We start from the raw sequence: 23196 nt of genomic DNA on the forward strand, positions 1-23196 counted from the left end.
AATCTCTCCCAGCAGCCTCAGGAGCAGCGGATTAAATCTCCACAATCAACTCGATGAGCCCTGCATCTGAGGAATACCTGAAGAGACAACGAATCATCCCAAATTGAGGAGGTAGACTTTGGGAGCAACTATATATATATATATATATATATATATATATATATAATTTTCCCTTTTGTTCTTTTTCTGAGTGTGTATGTGTATGCTTCTGTGTGTAATTTTGTCTGTATAGCTTTCCTTTTACCATTTGTCCTAGGGTGCTGTCTTTTTTTTTTTTTTTTAGCGCTTTTTATCACCAGTGGATTTGTTTTTTGGTTCCTTTTCTCTTTTTTATAACTTAAAAAGTTTTTTTAATAATTATTTTTTATTTTAATAACTTTATTATATTTATTTTATTTTATCTTCTTTCATTCTTTCTTTCTTTTTCTCCCTTTTATTCTGAGCTGTGTGGATGACAGGCTCTTGGTTCTCCAGCCAGGCATCAGGGCTGTGCCCCTCAAGTGGCAGAGGCAAGTTGAGGACATTGGTCCACAAGAGACCTCCCAGCTCCATGTAATATAAAACGGCGAAAATCTCCCAGAGATCTCCATCTCAACGCCAAGACCCAGCTCCACTAAACGACAAGCAAGCTCCAGTGGTGGACACCCTTCGCCAAACAACTAGCAGGACAGGAACACAACCCCACCCATTAGCAGAGAGGCTGCCTAAAATCATAATAGGGCCACAGACACCCCAAAACACACCACCAGACGTGGACCTGCCCACCAGAAAGACAAGATCCAGCCCCATCCACCAGAACACAGGCACTAGTCCCCTCCACCAGGAAGCCTACACAACCCACTGAACCAACCTTAGCCACTGAGGGCACACACCAAAAAACAACGGGAACTATGAACCTGCAGCCTGTGAAAAGGAGACCATAAACACAGTAATCTAAGAAAAGTGAGAAGACAGAGAAACACACAGCAGAGGAAGGAGCTAGGTAAAAACCCACCAGACCTAACAAATGAAGAGGAAGTAGGCAGTCTACCTGAGAAAGAATTCAGAATAATGATAGTAAAGATGATCCAAAATCTTGGAAATAGAATGGAGAAAATACAAGAAACATTTAAAAAGGACCTAGAAGAACTAAAGAACAAACAATGATGAAAAACACAATAAATGAAATCAAAAATTCTCTAGAAGGGATCAATAGTAGAATAACTGAGGCAGAAGAACGGATAAGTGACCTGGAAGATAAAATAGTGGAAATAACTACTGCAGAACAGAATAAAGAGAAAAGAATTGAGGACAGTCTCAGTGACCTCTGGGAGAACATTAAATGCACCAACATTCAAATTATAGGGGTCCCAGAAGAAGAAGAGAAAAAGAAAGGGACGGAGAAAATATTTGCAGAGATTATAGTTGAAAACTTCCCTAATATGAGAAAGGAAATAGTTAATCAAGTCCAGGAAGCACAGAGAGTCCCATACAGGATAAATCCAAGGAGAAACACGCCAAGACACATATTAATCAAACTATCAAAAATTTAGAAATCATAAAGATCACAAAGAAATCATAAAGAGCAGATCAGAAATCAATGAAAAAGAAATGAAGGAAAATATAGCAAAGATCAACAAAACTAAAAGCTGGTTCTTTGAGAAGATAAACAAAATTGATAGACCATTAGCCAGACTCATCAAGAAAACAAGGGAGAAGACTCAAATCAATAGAATTAGAAATGAAAAAGGAGAAGTAACAGCTGACACTGCAGAAATACAAAAGATCATGAGAGATTACTACAAGCAACTCTATGCCAATAAAATGAACAACCTGGAAGAAATGGACAAATTCTTAGAAATGCACAACCTTCCAAGACTGAACCAGGAAGAAAGCGAAAATATGAACAGACCAATCACAAGCACTGAAATTGAAACTGTGATTAAAAATCTTCCAACAAACAAAAGCCCAGGACCAGATGGCTTCACAGGCAAATTCTATCAAACATCTAGAGAAGAGATAACACCCTTCCTTCTCAAACTCTTCCAAAAGATAGCAGAGGGAGGAAACACTCCCAAACTCATTCTACGAGCCCACCAACACCCTGATACTAAAACCAGAAAAAGATGTCACAAAGGAAGAAAACTACAGGCCAATATCACTGATGAACATAGATGCAAAAATCCTCAACAGAATACTAGCAAACAGAATTCAACAGCACATTAAAAGGATCATACAAAAAAAAAAAAAAAAAGGATCATACGCCATGAACATGTGGGCTTTATCCCAGGAATGCAAGGATTCTTCAATATACACAAATCAACGTGATACACCATATTAACAAACTGAAGGAGAAAAAGCGTATGATCATCTCAATAGATGCAGAGAAAGCTTTTGACAAAATTCAACACCCATTTAGGATAAAAACCCTGCAGAAAGCAGGCATACAGGGAACTTTCCTCAACATTATAAAGGGCATATATGACAAACCCACAGCCAACATTGTCCTCAATGGTGAAAAACTGAAATCATTTCCTCTAAGATCAGGAACAAGACAAGGCTTCCCACTCTCACCACTAGTATTCAACATAGTTTTGGAAGTTTTAGTCACAGCAATCAGAGAAGAAAAAGAAATAAAAGGAATCCAAATCTGAAAAGAAGAAGTAAAGCTGTCACTGTTTGCAGATGACATGATACTATACATAGAGAATCCTAAAGATGCTACCAGAAAACTACTAGAGCTAATCAATGAATTTGGTACAGTAGCAGGATAAAAAATTAATGCACAGAAATCTCTTGCATTCCTATATACTAATGATGAACAATGTGAAATCAAGAAAACACTCCCATTTACCATTGCAACAAAAAGAATAAAATATCTAGGAATAAACCTACCTAAGGAGACAAAAGACCTGCATGCAGAAAATTATGAGACACTGTTGAAAGAAATTGAAGATGATAGCAACAGATGGAGAGATACACCATGTTCTTGGATTGGAAGGATCAGCATTGTGAAAATGATTCTACTACCCAAAGCAATCTACAGATTCAATGCAATCCCTATCAAACTACCACTGGCATTTTTCACAGAACTAGAACAAAAAATTTCACAATTTGTATGGAGACACAGAAGACCCCAAATAGCCAAGGCAATTTTGAGGGAAACAAACGGAGCCGGAGGAATCATGCTCCTGGACGTCAGACTATACTACAATGCTACAGTAATCAGGACAGTATGGTACTGGCACAAAAACAGAAATATAGATCAATGGAACAGGATACAAAGTCCAGAGATAAACCCATGCACCTACGGTCAACTAATCTATGACAAAGGAGGCAAGGATATACAATGGAGAAATGACAGTCTCTTCAATAAGTAGTGCTGGGAAAACTGGACAGCTACATGCAAAAGGATGAAATTAGAACACTCCCTAACACCATACACAAAAATATACTCAAAATGGATTAGAGACCTAAAGGGAAGACGAGACAGAATTTATATACTTACACAGCTTAAAACATGTATTCAGCTGCTGGTAACTCTGTTCCTCTATCAAATAAATGATCATAGGTTAGGTGTTTCATCTGAGAATGAGATTTATAATTGCATTTACAATGGGACACATTTAAGCATAAGTCTGATAATATTTAGTAATCACAAGAACTGCTTGAATTGCATGTTTTAGTCCAGATGGTACGTTTATATAATATTACTATTTAATTTACCAGTGTCCACAAGAGAGGACAGAAGGATATATTCCACAGAGAGTATCACAGCACTATCTAATAAGCCCAGCCTCAAGTCCTTTTTTGAAATGAGGCAGGGTGTAAATCAATATGAAATCAACATGGCCATAATTCCTTTTATGTGTAGGTCTTTTTGGTCTCCCCATCACTACTCAATCTCCACGTAAAGGCCGTGTCCCATTAAGTTCACTGCCAACTGCTGTGCCACCCTGTCCACCCACCTGATTGCCATCACCTCCCACTTTTAGATGTTCCCCATCATGATTAAAGCCTTCGGTTCTCCCATCATGGTTTTCAGCCCCTCCCCCATTACCACCATGATTCTGGGAATTCGACATGCTGGGGAGCCCCCGCCAACCTCCCAGCCTCCCAGGCCTGGACTCTCTCACAGCCAGTGAGGGACTAAGTCCTCTATCCCCACAACCTCGGCCAGCTACTCACCTCAGGACCCCACACCATCACCATGGGAATACGCTCCCCGAAATCAGGGGAGCAGCATCCCACCCTGACCACACCCTCCACCCCTCCAACCCCCCCCCCCATGAGACGGCCCCTCCTGGATGTCCCACAGACACCTCACCTACAAATGACAAAAACGACAGGAGTCAGAAGCACAGCCATGCGTTGAAACACTTTAATAGCAGTGCTGAGGGCAGAAGGCCTCCCTCATCCGTGGGCAGTTTGGGGGCGAGAAGAGGCTGCTGATGAGGTCCGGCCGGGTTCTGGGGCCAGGGCATCACTACTTCTCCTTGGGCAGGGGCAGCTCAGCAGTGGACAGAAGGTGCTGGGCTCGAAGAGGCAGCTGAGGCGCTTGTTGTTGTCCAGTGCCCTCTGCACGTGCTCGGGGTGATGCGCATATTGTGGTTGTTGAGGGCCTCCCTGCTCCACGGTGTTGACCGCCACATACTCGAGGTTGCTGGTCTGGAACACAGCAGTGGACGAGCTCAGGCACTGGGCGTAGCAAGCCTCTTGCAGGAGGAGCTTCATGCGGCTCACGGGGAACTGCAGCTCGGCTCTTCTGGAGTGGAAGAGGTAGCGTTTCTTTTGACAATGATAGAACCAGAAGCTTCTTTTCTGTGACATGATGTTGGCTGGGTTCTGCCCTGATCAGTTCACCTTGATTGTCCTGCTGGCCTGGGTCTCTCGAGAGGCCAGTGTGTCTTTCTGCCTGCAGTATCCCTGCACTCCAGCCTTTTATTGGTCAGGGTGCTACCTTTGTGACAGCTCAGACTTTGTGAGTCATCGGTGTCCACTGGGCCCTGATCAGGACTGGCCTAGAAATGTCTGTGATAGGAATCTGGTCTCTCTGCTGAAAGGACTCTCTTTTTCAGGGAACTCTTAACTTTGTATCAGTACTAGACTTCAGCATTCTACCTAAAAATGTGTTTCAATGGAAAACTGCTCCTTGTCTATAGGACACAACTCCCTGTTATTTGATTCTAGCCTCACACTATCTTTGAGCCCTTTTACATCCTTTTGTAAGTTGTAGGTCGCTGATAGATACCCACAACCTCCAGTGGAGGCTCAATTGTCCCCTTCATACGATAATCAAACCAATTTTGCCCCTGTTTACATATTCATCTTACTATTCCTGGTCAATATTCCTGTTTCTGTTCTTTGGTTTCTCTTGTCAACTAGTTATAATATCTGCCAAGTTCCTTACGTGATAAATAAAATGTTTTAATATGTGTTCCTATCTGGGTAAGTGGTATGATTTTATACTTGCTTGATAATTACCTTTAAGTGTTCTGGAAGACACACCCATATGTCCAATTATTTCACCTATCAGAGCCAGGTAACTACAATGACAGAGAAGTAACCCACATGAACATTTAAGGCCCAGGCATGTCTTTTCCTGGCTCTCCAATGTGAATTCAATGCATCAGTAACACATCGTTGACTCTTTTTATAATTTTTTGTTTTCTTCTCTACTGATTTAATGTTTCTGTTGTGTTTTTGGCTCATTTACAGCCAATAAGCTATTTCCTGCTATTGATAGCCATGGTTGGTAATTGGGTTTTCAGTTTTCTTTTTCTTTTTTTATTAAGGTAAAGTCCACATAAACAAAATTCACCATTTCAGCCATTGTAAGTGTATAATTCAGCGTTTTTTAAAAAATATATTCACAATGTTGTGAGAGTATCAGTTCAAATTCCAGAATAGTTTCAGCACCCCCAAAAGAAACTCCATACCCTTTAAGCTGTAAGGCCTTATTCCTCTCTCCCCACCAGCCTCCGACAATCTACTTTCTGTCTTCATGGGTTTACCTATTCTAGATATTTTACATAAATGGACTCATACAATAAGGGGCATCTTGTATCTGGTTTCTTTCACTTAGCATGTTTTCAAGGTTCATCCACATTATAGCATGTATCAGTACTTCAATTCATTTTTAAGGCTGAAAAACAGTCCATTTTATGTATATATCACATTTTCTTTATCTCTTCATCAGTTCATAGACATTTTGGTTTTTTCTACTTTTGGGCTATTAAAAATAATGCCGCTATAAACATTTATGTACAAGTTTTTGTGTTAACATATGGCTTCAATTTTCTTGTACACATAACCTAAAAGTGCAATTGCTTGGTCATGTGGTGAGAATTTGTATTTATGATTTGCCATTTGAAGATCTCTCTAGATTGCTGGTTTGTACAGATCTAGTTCCCATGGGGTGAGAGACAACACAGAATCTGGTTCATCAGTCTTTTTGTCTATTTTTGAGCTCACATCAATGAAGAATTTCATACCCTCTGGGAGGAGAAGAGCTATTTGATATCTGTACCAGGGAGGTTCACTGTTTCTGTGTTTATACTTGACCTGTTCCTGAAATTGTAGAATTGAAGCTATAAGCTCTACTTCTCCATGCTTGTATGTCTATGTGCCTGTAATTCAGAAATGCCTTCACCTCTGATTGTGTACGTAAAGTTTTCCTACACAGTATTAATATAGTAGATTATAAATTATCGGAAATTAAAGGCGCCTCTGTTCTGACTGGCATATCTAGATAAACAATTGCTTACATAAATTGAGTATTCCTAAAATTTCCTGAAAATAAGGAAACTGAATTTCTGACCCTTTAAATATACTCCATTATAAAAATGGAGTATAAAAAGATTCTTCCATAAAACAACTCAGATTCATTTTAAGAATTTAAATTCATATAATTTAAATATTTGGTGAAAAGGATTAGTTTCATCTTTAGTGTTTAATGTAAAGGAATATGTTCTCTCTCATTTACCAGTGTCAAGTATAACACAAACACACTTTTTTTGTACTTGGGAATGTTTTTCCTTAACTTACACAGGTTTACTGATCAAATAAAGCAGCATTACTTTTCGTTACTATTTAACATTATGAAGATATAAATTCATTTTTAACCAAATTGAACCATCATTCAAGCCACCTTTTATTTCCACAGTAATAAGGTTTTGCAGCTTGCAGAAAGTTCAAGACAATATGAAAAGGAACACAAATCTGTGTTAAAAGTTTGCCAAATCTGGCTCAGGTTTGATGGGTTCATTCATAAAATTATAAAAGAGAGTTTGTGGTTCCTTTAGAATGAAATACTACAGTGATATAAACCTAAAATTTAATGTCCTCTCTGAAAATAGTAAAGTCCTTGTAGCATTGTTCTGCTCTTAATAAGACGTTGTTAAAAAGTTCGCTCTTCATCTTTTATGGTAATATGTTCAAAAAGAGATTCTATATCGCACCAAAATGACATTACACATTCTGTTTCTAATTTACAGGCTCACTTACCTCTTAAGATAAACAAATACCCTACAATACTGTAAGTGTTAAGGATTTGTGTTTATTTAAATACTGAGTTTATCAAATACTGTATTGTCCCTTTTATCAAAAGATAGCCTTGATACAACCATTTGTGTTTACCTGGGTGCCTACTGGTGACTCCTCAAGGCCGGCTTCCCCTCTATCCATGTACTTCCTGCTCAATTCTGCCTTAGGTGGGATACTCCTTCCACTCTTGGCCCTCCTGGTAGATTCCTCCCTAGGCTGATGGACTGTACTCTCATGCACCTCTTGCCGTGCCCTCCCTTAGGCTGGCTGCACCTTCCACACCTGCACTTCTTGCCATATCTTCACCTAGGACAGATGCACACTCCACCTTCCACTTCCTTCAATGTCCTGCTCTAGGCTGAAGCATCCCCATCCTCTGCACTTAGCCTCTTCACACCTAGTTGCTCTCTTAACTCGTGGGGTACCTGCTGGATCCTCCTTAGACTGGCTGTCCCACCATGATGAACTTAGAACCGAGCCCTCCCCTAGCTGCACCTTCCAGCCACACACCTCCAGCTGAGTTGTCTCCTAAGTGAATGCTCACTCTCCCATACTTCTCCTGCTGAGTCCTACCCTGGGCTGGCTGTAACCGCCACCCACGCATCACCTAACAAGTATGGCCCAAGGTTGACTACACCCTCCATCCATGTACCTCCTGGTCAGTCTTCCCCTAAACAGAATACTGCCTCCATTCATGCACTTCCAGCCTATTCCTCCTCTAGACTGGCTGAAACCTCCACCTTTGCATCTCCTTCTGAATCTTCCTCTAGGCTAGCTGAAACCAACACTCATGCACTTTCTGCTGGGTCCTCCCTTACAATGGCTGCTTTCTGCACTGATGCCCCTCCTTTACTTCTCCCTCAGGCTAGATGCAACCTCTTTGGCTGCATAGATTGTCAGTTTATCTGTCAGTTTATCCTCTAGGGGGCAATTCCAATCCTTACGCAACTCCTGCTGAGTCCTCCTTGAATGGATGCTTCCTTTACCCATGCAGCTCCTGCCATTTCCTCTCCTAGGCTGACTGCACTCTCCAACTATGAAGCACTTGCCACGTCCTCCCTTGGGCTAGCATAACCACCCACTGATACACTTTCTATCAAGTCTTCCCTTAACCTAAATGAGTCCTCTTTTCATGGATCTCCTGCTTAGTCCTTGCCTAGGCTTCATTCTTCTCTCCCACTATGTACTTCCTGATGGCCTGAGCCTAGGCTGGCTCCACCCTGCACCACACAACACGTGCTGTGCATCCTCAACCATACACACCCGGCCATATCCTCCTCTCAGCTAGGCAGTCCCTCCACCCATACACCTCCTGCCGGACTCTGCCTTAGGATGGGTTCACCTTTGTCCATTCATGCATCTCTTCCTATTCCTCCCCAGGTTAGGAAGTCACTAAAACCCTATACCTTCTGCTGTGTCCTCCACCAATCTGATGATACCCCTCACCCATGAGCCTCCTGCTGAGTCCTCACCTAGGGTGAGCGAGTCTCATTCTAGACTGGATGCTTTCTTCACTCATGCATTTCTTACAATGTCCTCCCCTCTGCTGTCTGCTGCTTCTGCCCAAGCTCTTCCTGCCTGGTTTTTCTCCAGGCTGGTTGAACGCTTTATAACATGTAGTTCCTGCTAGGTCCTCTTTTACATGCCTGCGTTCCATCCATGCACTTTCTGCCAGGTCCTTCCTAGGTTGGCTGTACCCAAGTACCTCTGACTGTGTCCAACCCTAGGATGGATGCTCCCTGGACCCATGCACATATTGCTGACTCCTCCTTGAGGCTGTCTGCACCCTCCACTCATACACTTCCTTTAATATCACCCCCTAGGTTAGATGCTCCCTTCACCTATTTACGTCCTGCACCGTCCTCGCCAAACCTGGCTGATACCTTGACTCATGCATTTCCTGCTGGGTCCTCCTTACACTGGCTGCTCCCACTACCCGCGACCTTACAGCCAGATATGCCCCACACTCACCCCACCCTTGCAACTCCCGCCAAGACCTCCCCTAGGGTAGATGCTCTCTCCAGCCATGCACTTCCTGCCATGTCCTTTCCTGGGCTACATGTTCCTTCCATCTATGCACTGCCTGCCTATTCCTCCCCTTGGCTGGCTGCATGCTCCCTAGTGCATGCACCACTTGACAATTCCTCTCCCTAGGTTGAGTGTACCCTGCTCCCTTTCACCTTCTGCCGAATCCTGTCTTATTCTTGCTGTGCCCTGTATCTATATACCTCCTAAAGATTCCTCCAGCCATGCACTTTCAGCCCGTTCCTCTAGCTGCACCCTCCATGTTTACAGATCTTTTTGATTCCTCCAATAATTTGGCTGCATCTTTCATGCACGTAGTACCCGCTGGATCCTTGCGTGGAATGGCTGCTTCCTACACACGTGAACTTCCTACCAATCCTACCTTAGGCTGAATACTACACTTCTGCCCATGAACCTTCTCCTCCCTCCACTGATTCTCATGCTGTTGGTTCTCTAAGGAGACTGGAATACTCCCTCAAGCCTTCTGCTTCCTGCCATTCCACGCTTTTTGACTGCATGCTCCCTCCACCCATGCACCTCCTGCCTAGTCTTCCCTAGGCTTCCTGAATTCTCCAGATGTGCACCTGCTGATGATGGGCCCCACAGCACTTCCTGCTGGTTCTCATAGGCTCACTGCCTATTTTACCCATGCACTGCCTGCAGGCCTTCCTCCTAAGCTGGCTTCACTTTCCTATCTTGTAACTATTTCCACTTCTTCCCCTTGGCTAGATTCCCCTTCAACCAATGAATAGCCCACTTGATCCTACTATAAGCTGGATGTTTTCTCCACCCATGTGTTTTTTGTAATTTCCTCCTTTCTGCTGGGTCTTCCCTCTTCCCATGTGCTTCCATATATGTTGGTCCCTTGGATGGCTGCACTCTCCACCCATGGATCATCTTTCAATACCTCCCCTTGGGTGGTTGCGGTGTACACATCTGTGTACCCTGACATGTCCTATCCCAGGCTGGCTTCACCCTCCACTCATGAACTTCTGGTCTTCTCTTTGGCTGTATGCTCCCTCCACCCATGATCTGCCCACTTGGTCCTACCACAGGCTATACGTTCCCTCCTCCCTTGCATCTCTTGCTGAGACCATACTTAGTCTGGATGCTTCCTCTTCCCATGCACATCCTGGTGTATTTTTAACTCCAGCTACACACTTCCTACCTGATCCTCCAATAGCCTGGCTACACCTTTCACCATGCACTTCCTGCCATAACTTTCCCTGTGCTGGCTGGAACCTCGTTCATGCATCTCTTGCTGGCACCCTATAAGCTGGCTTCATTCTATACCTATACCCTTCCATATGATACATGATCTCTCCACCATTTACTTCTTATTGATCCTCCCCTAGGCTAGCTGTACCATGCACACAAGCAACTACTGCAATGTGCTGCCTTAGACTGGCTGCCCTGTACAATACTGGGTCTCCTCCAGATTCTTATCCCAAGATTCAGGCCTTCTCCACCCATGCACATCTTACCATGTGCTCCTTTAAGCTGTCTGTAACCACCTTAACGAACTCCCAAAGCCTCTCCTAGACTGGATACTCTCCACCTACATACTTACTGCCAGAAATCCCCTTTGGATGGCTCCCCCCACACCCCGCACCAAGCATGAAGGCTAACCTAGTCCCTCCCTAGACATAAAGTTCTTTACATCCGTGCATTTTCTACCTACTCACCCCCCAGGCTGCCTTTACATATCACCTCCTTCCAGATCCTTCACACATCACCTCCATACAGAACTCATGCACCACTGGCCACGTCCTACCTATTCTGCCTGCACCCTCTGACGCACCTGCATCAGAATACTCTTCTAGCCTGCAATCTTTCTCCATCTATTCAACTCCATAGGCTAGCTCCAGGTTTTCCCTAGGCTAGCTACATGATTCACTCATGCACTTCCTGTGGCTTTCCTTACGCTAGATATAAACTCCCTGACTGCACCTGACACCAGGTTCTCCACCAGGCTAGCTGCTCCCCTCTTCCATGAGCTACATTCTGGTCTACCACTTGGCTGGATGCTCACTCTACCCATAAACCACCTACTTGTCCTGCCATAGGATGAATATCCCCCCCACCCCCACCCAGGCACCTTTGGCCAAGCTCTCATCTAGTCTGAATATTCACTTGTCCCAGATCTTGCTGGTTTCTGACAGAGGCTGGCTGCAACCTCTAATGCTGCGTATTCTACCCGGTCTTACCACAGCCTGGCTACACTTTTAACTCATGCACCTTCTGGCACAATTTCCCCTACACTAGCTGAAACCTCATCCATGCATCTCATGCTGGAGGCATTCTACACCCCTGCTCTGCCTGCAATATTCTTCCATTTCAATTTTCACTAACAATACCACCAAGCAGGATGAATTGAGAAGCACATTCTCTGAACTAGAACAAGGTAGATGTTCCCAAAGATGGTATGAACCTAATTCCAGGCTTCCAGGCTACAGTGGCCAGCAGAACATGACTCTTTTCCCCACCACAAGAGAACCAAACCATGAACCAATCATAGTCCTCTCCCTTCTTTCATCTACTCCCTCTTCTGCTTTATTCAAGGACTTTACCTCCCAACTCATGAAACTCAGAAGAAAATAGCAGGAAACTAAAGGTGATTATTTGCATCCAAATACGTTTGGTTGCCTGAGAAACAAATGTGAACAAGGGCAGATATAAGAAAAGCTCTGAATGTAGTGCATGCTACAGAGGACAATATTTCATATATTTTCATATATTTCAAAAAAGAAGTGCATCTGAATTATTTGCTAATTTGTGAGAACCTGAAAATTCCCACTTCTGGATATTCCATATTGATCCAGGTGTCATACAACTTTTAGATTTAGTCCTCAGAAAGCTCACATGATTAATGTCAATATTCAGTTCACTTTGACCCAGGTCCAGGCTATGGTAACCTGTCTGAACACTAATGAGAGAGATGTTGGAGGAGGAAAGCTTAGAGTTCTAAAGCTCAAATAAGCATAGATTATAATGGAAAGGTTGTAGTAAAAATAAAAGTTAAGCCTGGAAAGAGTTGGCCAAACTGTTAAAAGCATGAAACATATATAAGTTAAATCATTTTCATACACTGAGTATTTCAAAATTAAAAGCAGAAATAAGATCATGTAAAATGCCTGCGTTTACTTTTTTGAATTTTTATTTACTTGAAAAATAGAATAAAATTGTCCTCATTATAAACCTCTTGACTTTATATTACAAGATACTGTAGGAATCTGTTTATCTTAACCCAAACACATATGGAAATTTTAGACTACATTATATTGTAAGCAAAAAGAGTACTAGCTACAAGTCGTATACTTGCTTAGTTGTACATGTGACTTGAGTCAAATCTGCGTCAGCTCCAGGCTTGGTTATGCAAGAAGGTGCCAGCTGTTATTGCAGATCTCCAGTGGGAGTGCCTCCCTTCCTAATCTATGTGAATAATGCTGCCTGCAGTGCAAATACATTCCCATATAAATGAAGAAATCAAGTTCCTGGGGACTTCAAAAAAGAAATCAGGAGCAGAAAAATGAGAAGGTGGCAGCCTAAATTCAAGAATTTGATTGACAAGAAAGAGAATTTCTGGACAAGGATTACAGTTCTAAAGAGATGGAACAATTTCCAAATGCCATAGATCTGCCCATTATCTTGACATCTTTCTTATAACTAGCCATTTCTAGAAATTGGGTCAAACCACATACACAGTAAAATGCCATAATATGAAATATACAGCTCAACATAATGTTTTTGAGATTCACTCTTATTATTACCAAGAATTGCAAAAAACATAAAACAAAAACCCTCTTGGTACATAACTCAATTTAAACCCCTGCACTAAGAGAATTACCCAAACTCTAGCATGGCTTCTAAAGCGCTTAAGGCCATGTCCCTAGGATGACTCCAGTCTCCCTTAAAATGCCTGCCTGAGAAAGCTCAAGACTGTCAGGAGAATTTGCTGTTTGTTTCAGCTAAAACCTGGTAATAGGCAGATAGGCTCATAACCCTCCCCCCCACCCCCCCTTAGAGCAATTACTTTAGAAAGCTTGCAATTATAAATCCTTTCTCTGCTCCTTTGAGATATAAATCTTCCAACACCTAGAACTGTCTCCTCAATGACTTGAGAGCCATTTCTTTGAAATGCACACATTCAAGGAGATGAATTTTAATCCTGGTCTCAGTCTCCATGGGAGGGTAAGGTCCTAACTTTAGTGGGTACCTTGCTCCAATCTGTACTATTGGCTCTTTTCATAAAGGTATGAGAAGTTTGTTTCTCCTCTGGATGAGCCCCAATTAGTAAACCCAGATGGCCTCGTCGTACGGACCAAATTCCCCCTTAATGCCCTCAGTGCCTTTTCTTTAGCACACCCCAGCCTTTAAAGTCTCCTGCCTTTTGTTTTTGTGGAGTTAAATTCAGGTGACACTGTGTTCTCTCTCCTATTGCAATAGTTATTACTGAATAAAATTTGTCTTCACTGCTTTAACTAGTGCCTCTCTTTGTTCATCTTTCACCTGAGAATATTCGTACTTTCTATTCCCTTTTAAAGGGACAGTTCGTCCCATGATTTCTCCATGGCTCATTCCATCAATCCTTTAAAATTTCTACTCAAAGACCACTGTTTCAATAAGACTTTTCTTGCCTGCTCAATTTAGATTATCCTGTCCCATCCCCAAGTAGACAGTGTTTTTCACATTATCCTATTTTTTTTTTTTTGTATGCATGCATGCATCATTCTCTGGAATTAGCTTGCCCATTCCTTTGCTTACTTGTTTCTTTTCTGTCTCTTTCCACTAGAATATAAACTTCATGAAACAAAGGCCCTTGTCTGTCTCTATCACTATTTTATTCTCAGTGCCTGGATATCATAGCAAGTTGCTGAATAAATGAAGTATGTAGACTTGAATGGGGAATCATTATCACTTAAGTCTAAAACCAATTTATGTTTGATTTAAAAATCACTTTCCATTATTCTGCTGATTTAATATGATTATTTCTCTTCTCATATCTCAAAATGTGTTAGCTAAATCTCAAATCAGGAAAAGAAGGAAAAATGATCCATGGGTCTACATTCCTATGAAATAATCAGAAGATCTAAAAAACAAACAATAAGATATGGAGAGCACAGAGAAGGGGAAAGAGAGAGAGCCCGCTGATAATTTTTATCTTTTCATTTGCCATCAATAGGTGACATGAAAAGTTTTGCCAAATGATAATGTCATGAGTTAAGATCTACTGTGCTAGAAAGAAATGAAGCCTGCTATTGAAATTAAGGGTATTTGACTAGAGCAGAAGTATTGTTTCTAAATTTTGTCTACAGCTTTGAAAAATTAATAAGTTTATTAAAGCAAGGTGTGGTATAATAAAGAATATATCTGGTATTCATTGTCTACCACCCCATCCCTGCCGTTCCTGGCACAGAACTTGAAAAAAAAAAAAAAAAAAACCCTTGAAATTTCCTGAGTGATAGGACTGTCTTTGTGATCCTAATGAGGTGACTCACGGTGGGCCCCTAGGTAGCTTTAGGATGGGGGCTGGTCACCAGAAAGACCAACCACCATGTGAGTAGACTGTTGGAACTCTGGGCCAGTCCAACCTCCAGGGAAGGTAGTGGGCTACAGATTGAGTTCAATCATGTAGCTAATGATTTAATCCATCAGGCCTCAGTAATGAAACCTCAATAAAAACTCTGCAGTTGAAAGCTAAGTGGAACTTCTTGGCTAGTGAACACACTGATGTGCAGGGTCGGGGGGTGAAGAGCCCTTACTCCATAGGGAGAGGGTATGGAAATTCTGCATTCTAGACCCTATCAAACCATTTCCCATATATACCCTTTATAATAAAACTATGACCATTAAAATAGAGCTTTCAGCAAGCTCTGTGAGCTGTTTTAGCGAATTATCGAACCTGACCAGGTCACGTGAATCCTCAGATTTATAGTTCGCTGCTCAGAAATGGGGTGGTCCCTGAGAATTGTTTGCTGGTGTTTGAATTAAGAACAATCTTATGGAGGACTGAACCCTTAAACCTGTGGAGTCTAATGCTAACTCCAGGTAGCTAGTGTCAGAACTGCATTGCAGTGTATCTGCTTAGGGTAGAAATAGAGCACAAAGGTTTTAGTTTTCTCTTAGACGTATAAGATGAAAAAGTCTATATTATCAGACATAATTTATGTAAATGATTCCCATTCAGCTTTAGAGACACCAAAAGTCTAGCAAGTGGTGACTTTCTTCTAAGATTCAGAATTCAGGGTACTTTTTAAGTAGTAAAAAGTACCCTGCCAGCTAGACTCAAACCCTGGCCTAAATAGGGACCAAAGTAAATAGCAGAAGGGTTTTCACTGCTATGTAGAAACATGGCACTTCTCTAATTTTAATTTTTAAAAAATGTTCAGAAAAGATGATCCAGGTGATTTCTATCTCATAAAGCTTTTGGGTGTTGCCATTAAATTGTATGGCAAATACTCATGAAACAAGCTGAGGACTGGAAAACATCCATAAAGAGGGCTCACTGTGTGCAAGTTGGGCTTTATGGGACATAATTAACTCTTGGTTATTTCTCTGTGCTCCAATATTAGCTCCCCCAAAGCCACAGAATCTTGCTGAGTGCTATATCTGTAGACCTCTTAGGAGCTGTCCTGGACACATTCAGTAGATTCAGCAGACAAGCACTTCTTACTTCATCTTAGCCAAGTCCCATCCAGAGTTAAACGGGGATTCAGTTCCTTAAGAAAAATTATTTCTGTTGTGAGAGTCACTCACTGTTTTTGCTTTTGTTTTTGAATTTAGTAGATTGGATCAATGGATTGGTTGAAACAATGGGCTAGAATTATCAATTTAAAAAGACAATAGCATTTCAGGAAAAGCAACTGACTGTTATAGAATTCATCTTGAACACAACTGGGAAGTGTAAATTTAGAATTCAGTCCTTCCTGTATTTGCTTTCATTGTTATCTCTTCTCAACTCTGAGGTTTAGAGATCTGAGTCTCCCAACACCCTCCTAGAAGAATTTATGCTCGGAACCCACAATTTTTCTCGTCATCCTCTTCACCTATCCATACTCTTGTTGAATTTGTGACTATTTCTCACTAACTGTTTGAGAAAAAAACCTTCCTGATGTACTAAATGACAAGAAAGTGCTTATTATATATCAGAAAAGGCTTTCAAACTAATAGCCACATTTTGGGATAAGGGGAGAGATAGGAGGGACTTTGTGAGATTGTGTCCTTCAAGTCAGAATTTCTCAAACAATAGCATGCAACAGAATCACCTGGTTTACAGCACAGATTCCTGGGTCCGACCCCTAGAGTTTCTGATCCAGTAGGTCTGGGATGGGCTTGAGATTTGCATTTCTAGTTGAGACTGATGCTGCTGATCCAGGGACCATGCCTTGAGAACCACTGCTTTAAATTAACCTGGCTCATTGCCTCATTTGTCTAGGCATACAAACGCCAGTGTAAGCAATACTCCAGCATTTTCTATCCAAACTTTCTAGCCAAAATTTGGGATTTTATACCCCCTTCATTGTAATAGTCTCAAGCTGCTATTGGGACAAGAGTATTAGGTTGGGTTAAGATCTGTATTTGGTGTCTGCTCAGCTACTCACCGGCAGTACTGTCGTGAAAATTTTCTTTTAAATCTCTGAGCCTCTCTTCTGTATTGTAACAAGCAGAAAATAAATCGAGGCACTCAACTTCATTGTGGGGTTCAAAACATAAAACACATGCGAAGATGCTGGGTAAATTATCAAGTGCCCTACAAATGGTATACAGTTGGCCCTCTGTATCCATGGATTCAGAAACCGTGGTATAGAGGGCCAACTGTACTACACCAGTTTATATAAGGGACTTGAGCATCTGTGGATTTCGGTCTCTTCAGGGGTCCTGGAACCAATTCCCGCAGATACTGAGGGATGACTACAATTGTTCTAAAGTAAGTGGTTGCCCAAGTTAGCTATCAGAATGAAAAGGCACTCTACCAGGTGCTGGGCATGTATCACTGAACAAAACAGGAAAAAAAAAAAAAATTCCTGTCCTCACAAGAGTTTACTTTCTACTGGGTTTATAATCTGGATTTAAATCCAATCCCCAAATCTTTATTTTATATGGAAGAATGAAATGTGTTTATTCTCAGGAGGAATAAATTCTAATTAAGTCAAAATTTCTCAAAGATTTTTCCCAGAAAATCTCCATCAGAATCTCTTAACATGCTTGTCCAAAGATTAATGGGCTCCACAGCAGGCCCACTCAATTAAACTCTAGAGGGTGGGGCGCAGTAATTTGAACATTCTTGGCATGAATGTCCCCTAACCTTTCAGAGGATCTGTCAAACTAAAGGGATTACATTCAAATAGTGCAGGAGATTCAGTTCTTTTGTTCAAGCTAAAGTTTGAGATCTGCTGTGCAAACCAAAGAGATAAGCTCACATGGTGGAGTTTCAGGCACCACCAGCTGCAGCGATGTTTCCTAAACTTCCTGATAAAATCACCCAGAGGCACATGTTAATACTGGATTTCCCAGACTCATTTCACACAGGTTCGGATCTAGTGGGTGTGGGATGGGCCCACAGGTGATTCTTGGGTTAACAGTAAAGTTTAAGAAATACAGCACTTCAGGATAAAAGAGCAAATCAGGGACATTTTGAAACATTCCATGCTCAGGGAAAACTATCCAGGAGTGATGTATTAGGCCCTCTTATTTTTCCCCCATTTTAGTGACGTTTTTTCCTAACATGAATTTGCCCCTTTGACCTCTGTGTTTTCTCTCTCTGCTGGCTATCTATTTAAATTGCAGCTATGTGAGCCCTGGGTATGAAGGATCAAGATTTCATCATAAGAGTCTTCATTAGATCTTCATGGGTGGAGACTAATCTTATCAACCCAGTACCCACCTAGGGCCTCTCCCTAGTAGGTGATCAATATATATTTACTCAATACTAGCCTGGTTGATAGTATTCTGAGGGGTTAGAAGGTGTTTGGCTCTAATTTAGACCACATCTTGCAATCCTCCTCTGACCCTGCAGTCAATTGTTTACCCTTCAGTGAATGAAGCACCAAGCATCAGTTCCTTTGCAGATCACCCTGGAACACCTCTTGATTCTCCCTGATGTCTCCTCTGCTCCCCCCACTCAACAGACAAGTACAGAGTAGAGCAGGTGGGCTGACAAATGGAGATCAGAGCTCTACTTGAAAGAGATTGTGCCTTTTAATCTGGGGGGCTGTTGATGTCAAGCTGGTTATGGCGCCATTGTAATAACATTTTAGTATTAAAAGTGTGCTGTTTGAAGCAAATACATTTATTTTGAAATTTTTGATACTTAAAAAAGTCAATAACCACCTCCTTTCCTCTTTATCAGTAGGGCAAACTGAGGTTTGATATTATACACGTGAGATAAATTTGGGGAAAAGATATAGGGTAAAAGACCAATACATCTAGCAAGTTCAGAAGAAGGAAACACAAAAGCAATGTGTGTTGAAGATACCGTTTATGAAAACCTCTCATGGTTTTTGTGAGCAGAAACCATGACTGAGCATAGTGAGAGAAGACGCAGCTCAGAAAAGGTAGGAAAGTTTGACAGGTGGGGACAGAACCTCTAAGGTAGTCAGTCCCATGAAAGAATTCAAGCTCTTACATGGAGAGACTATGTGATCTTCGGCAAGTCACCAATGCCTCAAACATTAACAAAATGTTTACATATACATGTAAATATTTGCGAGAATAAATGGCAATCCATCTTCCCTCCCCTTTAACTGAAAGAGTATCAGAGATGAATATTTGGAAAAGGAATAATACAGAACAGATATGAATTGCAAACTTTCCCCACTTAGTTCTTTTGGCTGGCAATTAAAACGATATAAGGCAGATTAACAGGAGAAAATCAGATTTATTAAATGCACACAGAGAATCCACATAAGCATGAAGAATTCCAAAGACAGCAAGGCCAGATGAGGTATATATATTATTCTGGACTAAGAGAAGGAGGTAGAGGTCTGAGATCTCAAAAGGAAGCAAGCTAATTCACAGGAAGATAAAAAGAGTGAATGTTTGGTAAACAAATGTTTGCTGGGCATCCAAAGACAATGGGACACAGAGAGGACACTTATCAAACGGGCTTTGCTATGCTTCTCTCTGTCTACCAACTTTATTATAGTTACCTATGGGGATAGCGCCTTCCAGGGACAGGCCTCTTATCTTAAATTCTTTTAGGCAGTGAGAAGGAAGTACAAGGCTCTTCTTGAGTCTTTTGGGCCTTGCTTATTTTCAGCTCAAAATAATTCACATGCCAGAGTGGCACATCTGGGGGTGGCCTTCCCTGAGCCCCATCACTGGTCTATTAGCACAGAAAATATAGCCAATGTCAATCATCAGCAATGATTTCAGTTAAGCAAAGTAAACCAATCTCTATCCCAGTTGAAAATCGTTCAGCTATTAAAGTTACCATACGTTAAAACAAAAAAAAAAAGAAACAAGCAAAACAAAAAAAACACCCCCAGACCTGTTTATCACAAAAGAGTTTTCTAAATAGGTTCTTTGTTTGTCACTGCATTTAGAATTAGAATTTAATTTGCATTTATCTCATGATTAAGCCTTTTGGAAAATACGTTGACATTTCAATAAATTTTGAGTAGCCTTAAAGCAGAATTTCTTACACAGACTCTGAGGAGTTCATTAATCCATATCCTAAAGGACTCTGTGCCCTTGAGTAGAGACTTCCCTACATTTTTCATGCAAAAAGTCAGCAATACGTCCAAGTGCACAACGTATCAAGATGTAGGCTTGGCAAGAAAACATTGGTAAAACCCAGTCCCATTCACCAAATTTAATTTAATAGTTTGTTTTATGCTGGTAGGTGGGGGCAATTAACAGACAAAGGAATTGCTCAGAACCACACAGTAAATCTGCTTTATTTCAGTCATGTATTCCTGAATATGCTCTCATCTGACAAAAAACTGATAGGGAGGGTGGGAGGGAGACGCAAGATGGAGGAGATATGGGGATATATGTATATGTATAGCTGATTCTTCACTTTGTTATACAGCAGAAACTAACACACCATTGTAAAGCAATTATACTCCAATAAAGATGTTAAAAAAAAACAAAACCTGACAACATAGTTCTACCCAGTTTTCTTCATTTCTGTTTTATCCGATACATTGGTAATATGCACAAACAAAGGTGAAGGCTTATTTGCAAACATGAATAATTTCAAGTGAGTTATGCAGGCTTCAAAGAATTCACATAAATTCAGAGTTCATAACTTGAATGAATGCTTAGCTCTGGTCTCTCTTTGGTAACTGTGATACATATTCCACCTTCACATATAAAACAGATAATAAGTAAGATTAATAGATTAGGAAGAACATTCATCTCTACTAAATAGGTCAGTGTCATTCTGAAGACTATACGTACAAACAGGAAGTCAAAGCATGCATTTAAACAGGTAAAACTATTCTGGTCACTAATGCCAGTGTGGTGGAGGGGAGGGGATGTGGAGCGTTTCCTCACACCAATAAGCAGTTCTCCAGACACCAGCTGGGTGTCCTACAACTCAACTCAATTCTGACACTACCAACCTTGAAATAGCATCAGATTCCACAGGTTAAGGGGTCAGTACTACAAGACTGCCACCCTCCCTACTTCGGATGTCAGTTGCAAGCCCACCTGTGCTTCTGACTGACTGGCTATAGATCTGAGGTTCCAGTGACCCCCTCCTTAGGTCCAATTAATTTGCTAGAATGGCTCACAGAACTTAGAGAAACATATTACTTACTAGGTTGCTGGTTTATTACACAAGGATATAACTTAGGAACAGCCAGATGGAAGAGATGCATAGAGAAGAGTAAGTGGGATGGGGCACGAAGCTTCCTTGCTCTTTCCAGGTGCGCCACTCCCACCACATCTCCATGTGTTCTGGCTATTCAGACAGTCTTTAGTTTGCCTAGATGTGCTGTTCTTCCTGCCAGCATTTCATTAGAATTTTTTCATTCGAATTTTTTATGAAAGAAAGGTACACAATGTCTATACATTGTCTTTGATTTGTCAGTCCACAAAACTAGCCGTAAGGTTTTTGGGATGATTATTTCTTATAATCTAATGCCAACTCCTATTAGCACTGTCTGCTTTCATAGCTCTATCTGTGCCTGAATTTAATGTGCCCATGGTCATACACACACAGGAATTATTACATCACTTTAAGTAGCTGGTTTCAATCATACAGACATGTCCTTGTTTTCCTAGTTCCTTGGTTCCTGATGAGTGTGTGTGTGAAAAAGGACTTGAAACACTGAAACAGTTTAGATAGGAAACTAATGCACCAGAGACATTAAATTGTGAAACAAGAAATGGATTCTCCACCTAATTCCAAATTATGTTGTTTTTCAAACTGAGCAGAATCCTGAGGGGTCACCCCAAGGACAAAGGCCCCTCCGAGTCCCCTGCCTCTTATTTGTAGAAAAGCTGAAGTCTTTCAGCTCCCCTGAGGCACAAAACAGCAGGTTCAAGCAGTTAATTATTAGGACAATAGAGTCACAGAATCTCTAGTTCCTCCTTAAAGGACCTAGGCAACAGTGTCTGATGCACATTCCTGAGTTGTTTTATAGACATTATAACTGCCACCAGAGGGAAAAAGCTAACCGCACGATGACCAGACTGTAGCCACGACATAAGCTGCTCCATCTTGAGCAGTACTAAATCTATGGCTAGCACAATTCCAAGAACTGGCCTCAAGATAAGAGGATTAACACTATTGCTCATAATAATTGGTATCTTTGTGGGCATTAAAAAAATTCTGATTTGCTCTGCCCCTATATGTAAGTGGGCAACTGATGTTATCAGCAAGGAGATGCTACACACCCATGTCAACATCCTCCACTCAAAGACCTCAATGCCCTTTCTCAGCCTGAAGCAGCTACAGAAGATCGACCTTTGCCCCTGATCCCACAGAAATAGAATGTCTGACAGTGGGGATTTGTTAGCAGCCCCTAAAAGCTAACAGATAATAGACTCCACCAAGCTATATTTTAACTTAGCCTTCACACCAGGTGCCTCCATGCTTCACTAACCTCCAGCCCAAGCATACCTCTCAAATCTTTTGATCATACGATGCCTTGTCTAACCTGCTGACTCTTAGACTGAACAAGTAGGAATGATGAATAAGTGATTAATAATGGATGACTAGACTTCTTCCCCAGATTCCGCCTCAGTAATCCTGTGAGCAGACTGTCTGAACAAGATAGCATATAAAGAAAGATCACAAGAAGTCAACAAGCTTGTGAATGGATACAAAAACAAGACCCTTATATACGCTGTCTAAAAGAGAGCCACTTCAGACCTAGGGACACACACAGACTGAAAGTGAGGGGATGGAAAAAGATATTCCACGCAAATGGAAATCAAAAGAAAGTTGGAGTAGCAATTCTCATATCAGACACAATAGACTTTAAAATAAATACTATTATAAGAGACAAAGAAGACACTACATAATGATCAAGGGATCAACCCAAAAAGAAGATATAAGAATTGTAAATATTTATGCACCCAACACAGGGGCACCTTAATACATAAGGCATATGCTAACAGCCATAAAAGGGGAAATTGATAGTGACACAGTCATAGTAGGGGACTTTAACACCCCACTTTCACCAATGGATAGAT

At 41.3% G+C, this 23196-nt stretch overlaps 1 protein-coding gene across 1 annotated transcript; it reads right to left on the reverse strand.

The window, feature by feature from the left end:
- Nucleotides 1-4392: 4392 nt before the first annotated feature.
- On the reverse strand, nucleotides 4393-4809 carry H2AL3 (H2A.L variant histone 3). The gene has a single exon (XM_070044669.1). The coding sequence runs from the start codon at nucleotides 4807-4809 to the stop codon at nucleotides 4393-4395; it is 417 nt and encodes a 138-aa protein (XP_069900770.1).
- Between the last annotated feature and the right edge of the window lie 18387 nt (nucleotides 4810-23196).

Source organism: Globicephala melas, chromosome X (assembly GCF_963455315.2).
Source record: "Globicephala melas chromosome X, mGloMel1.2, whole genome shotgun sequence".
In the NCBI taxonomy this organism is placed as follows: Eukaryota; Metazoa; Chordata; class Mammalia; order Artiodactyla; family Delphinidae; genus Globicephala; species Globicephala melas.

Coding starts and splice junctions, on each gene's coding strand:
- H2AL3 (XM_070044669.1), bottom strand. CDS start 4,809: ATGTCACAGAAAAGAAGCTTCTGGTTCTATCATTGTCAAAAGAAACGC.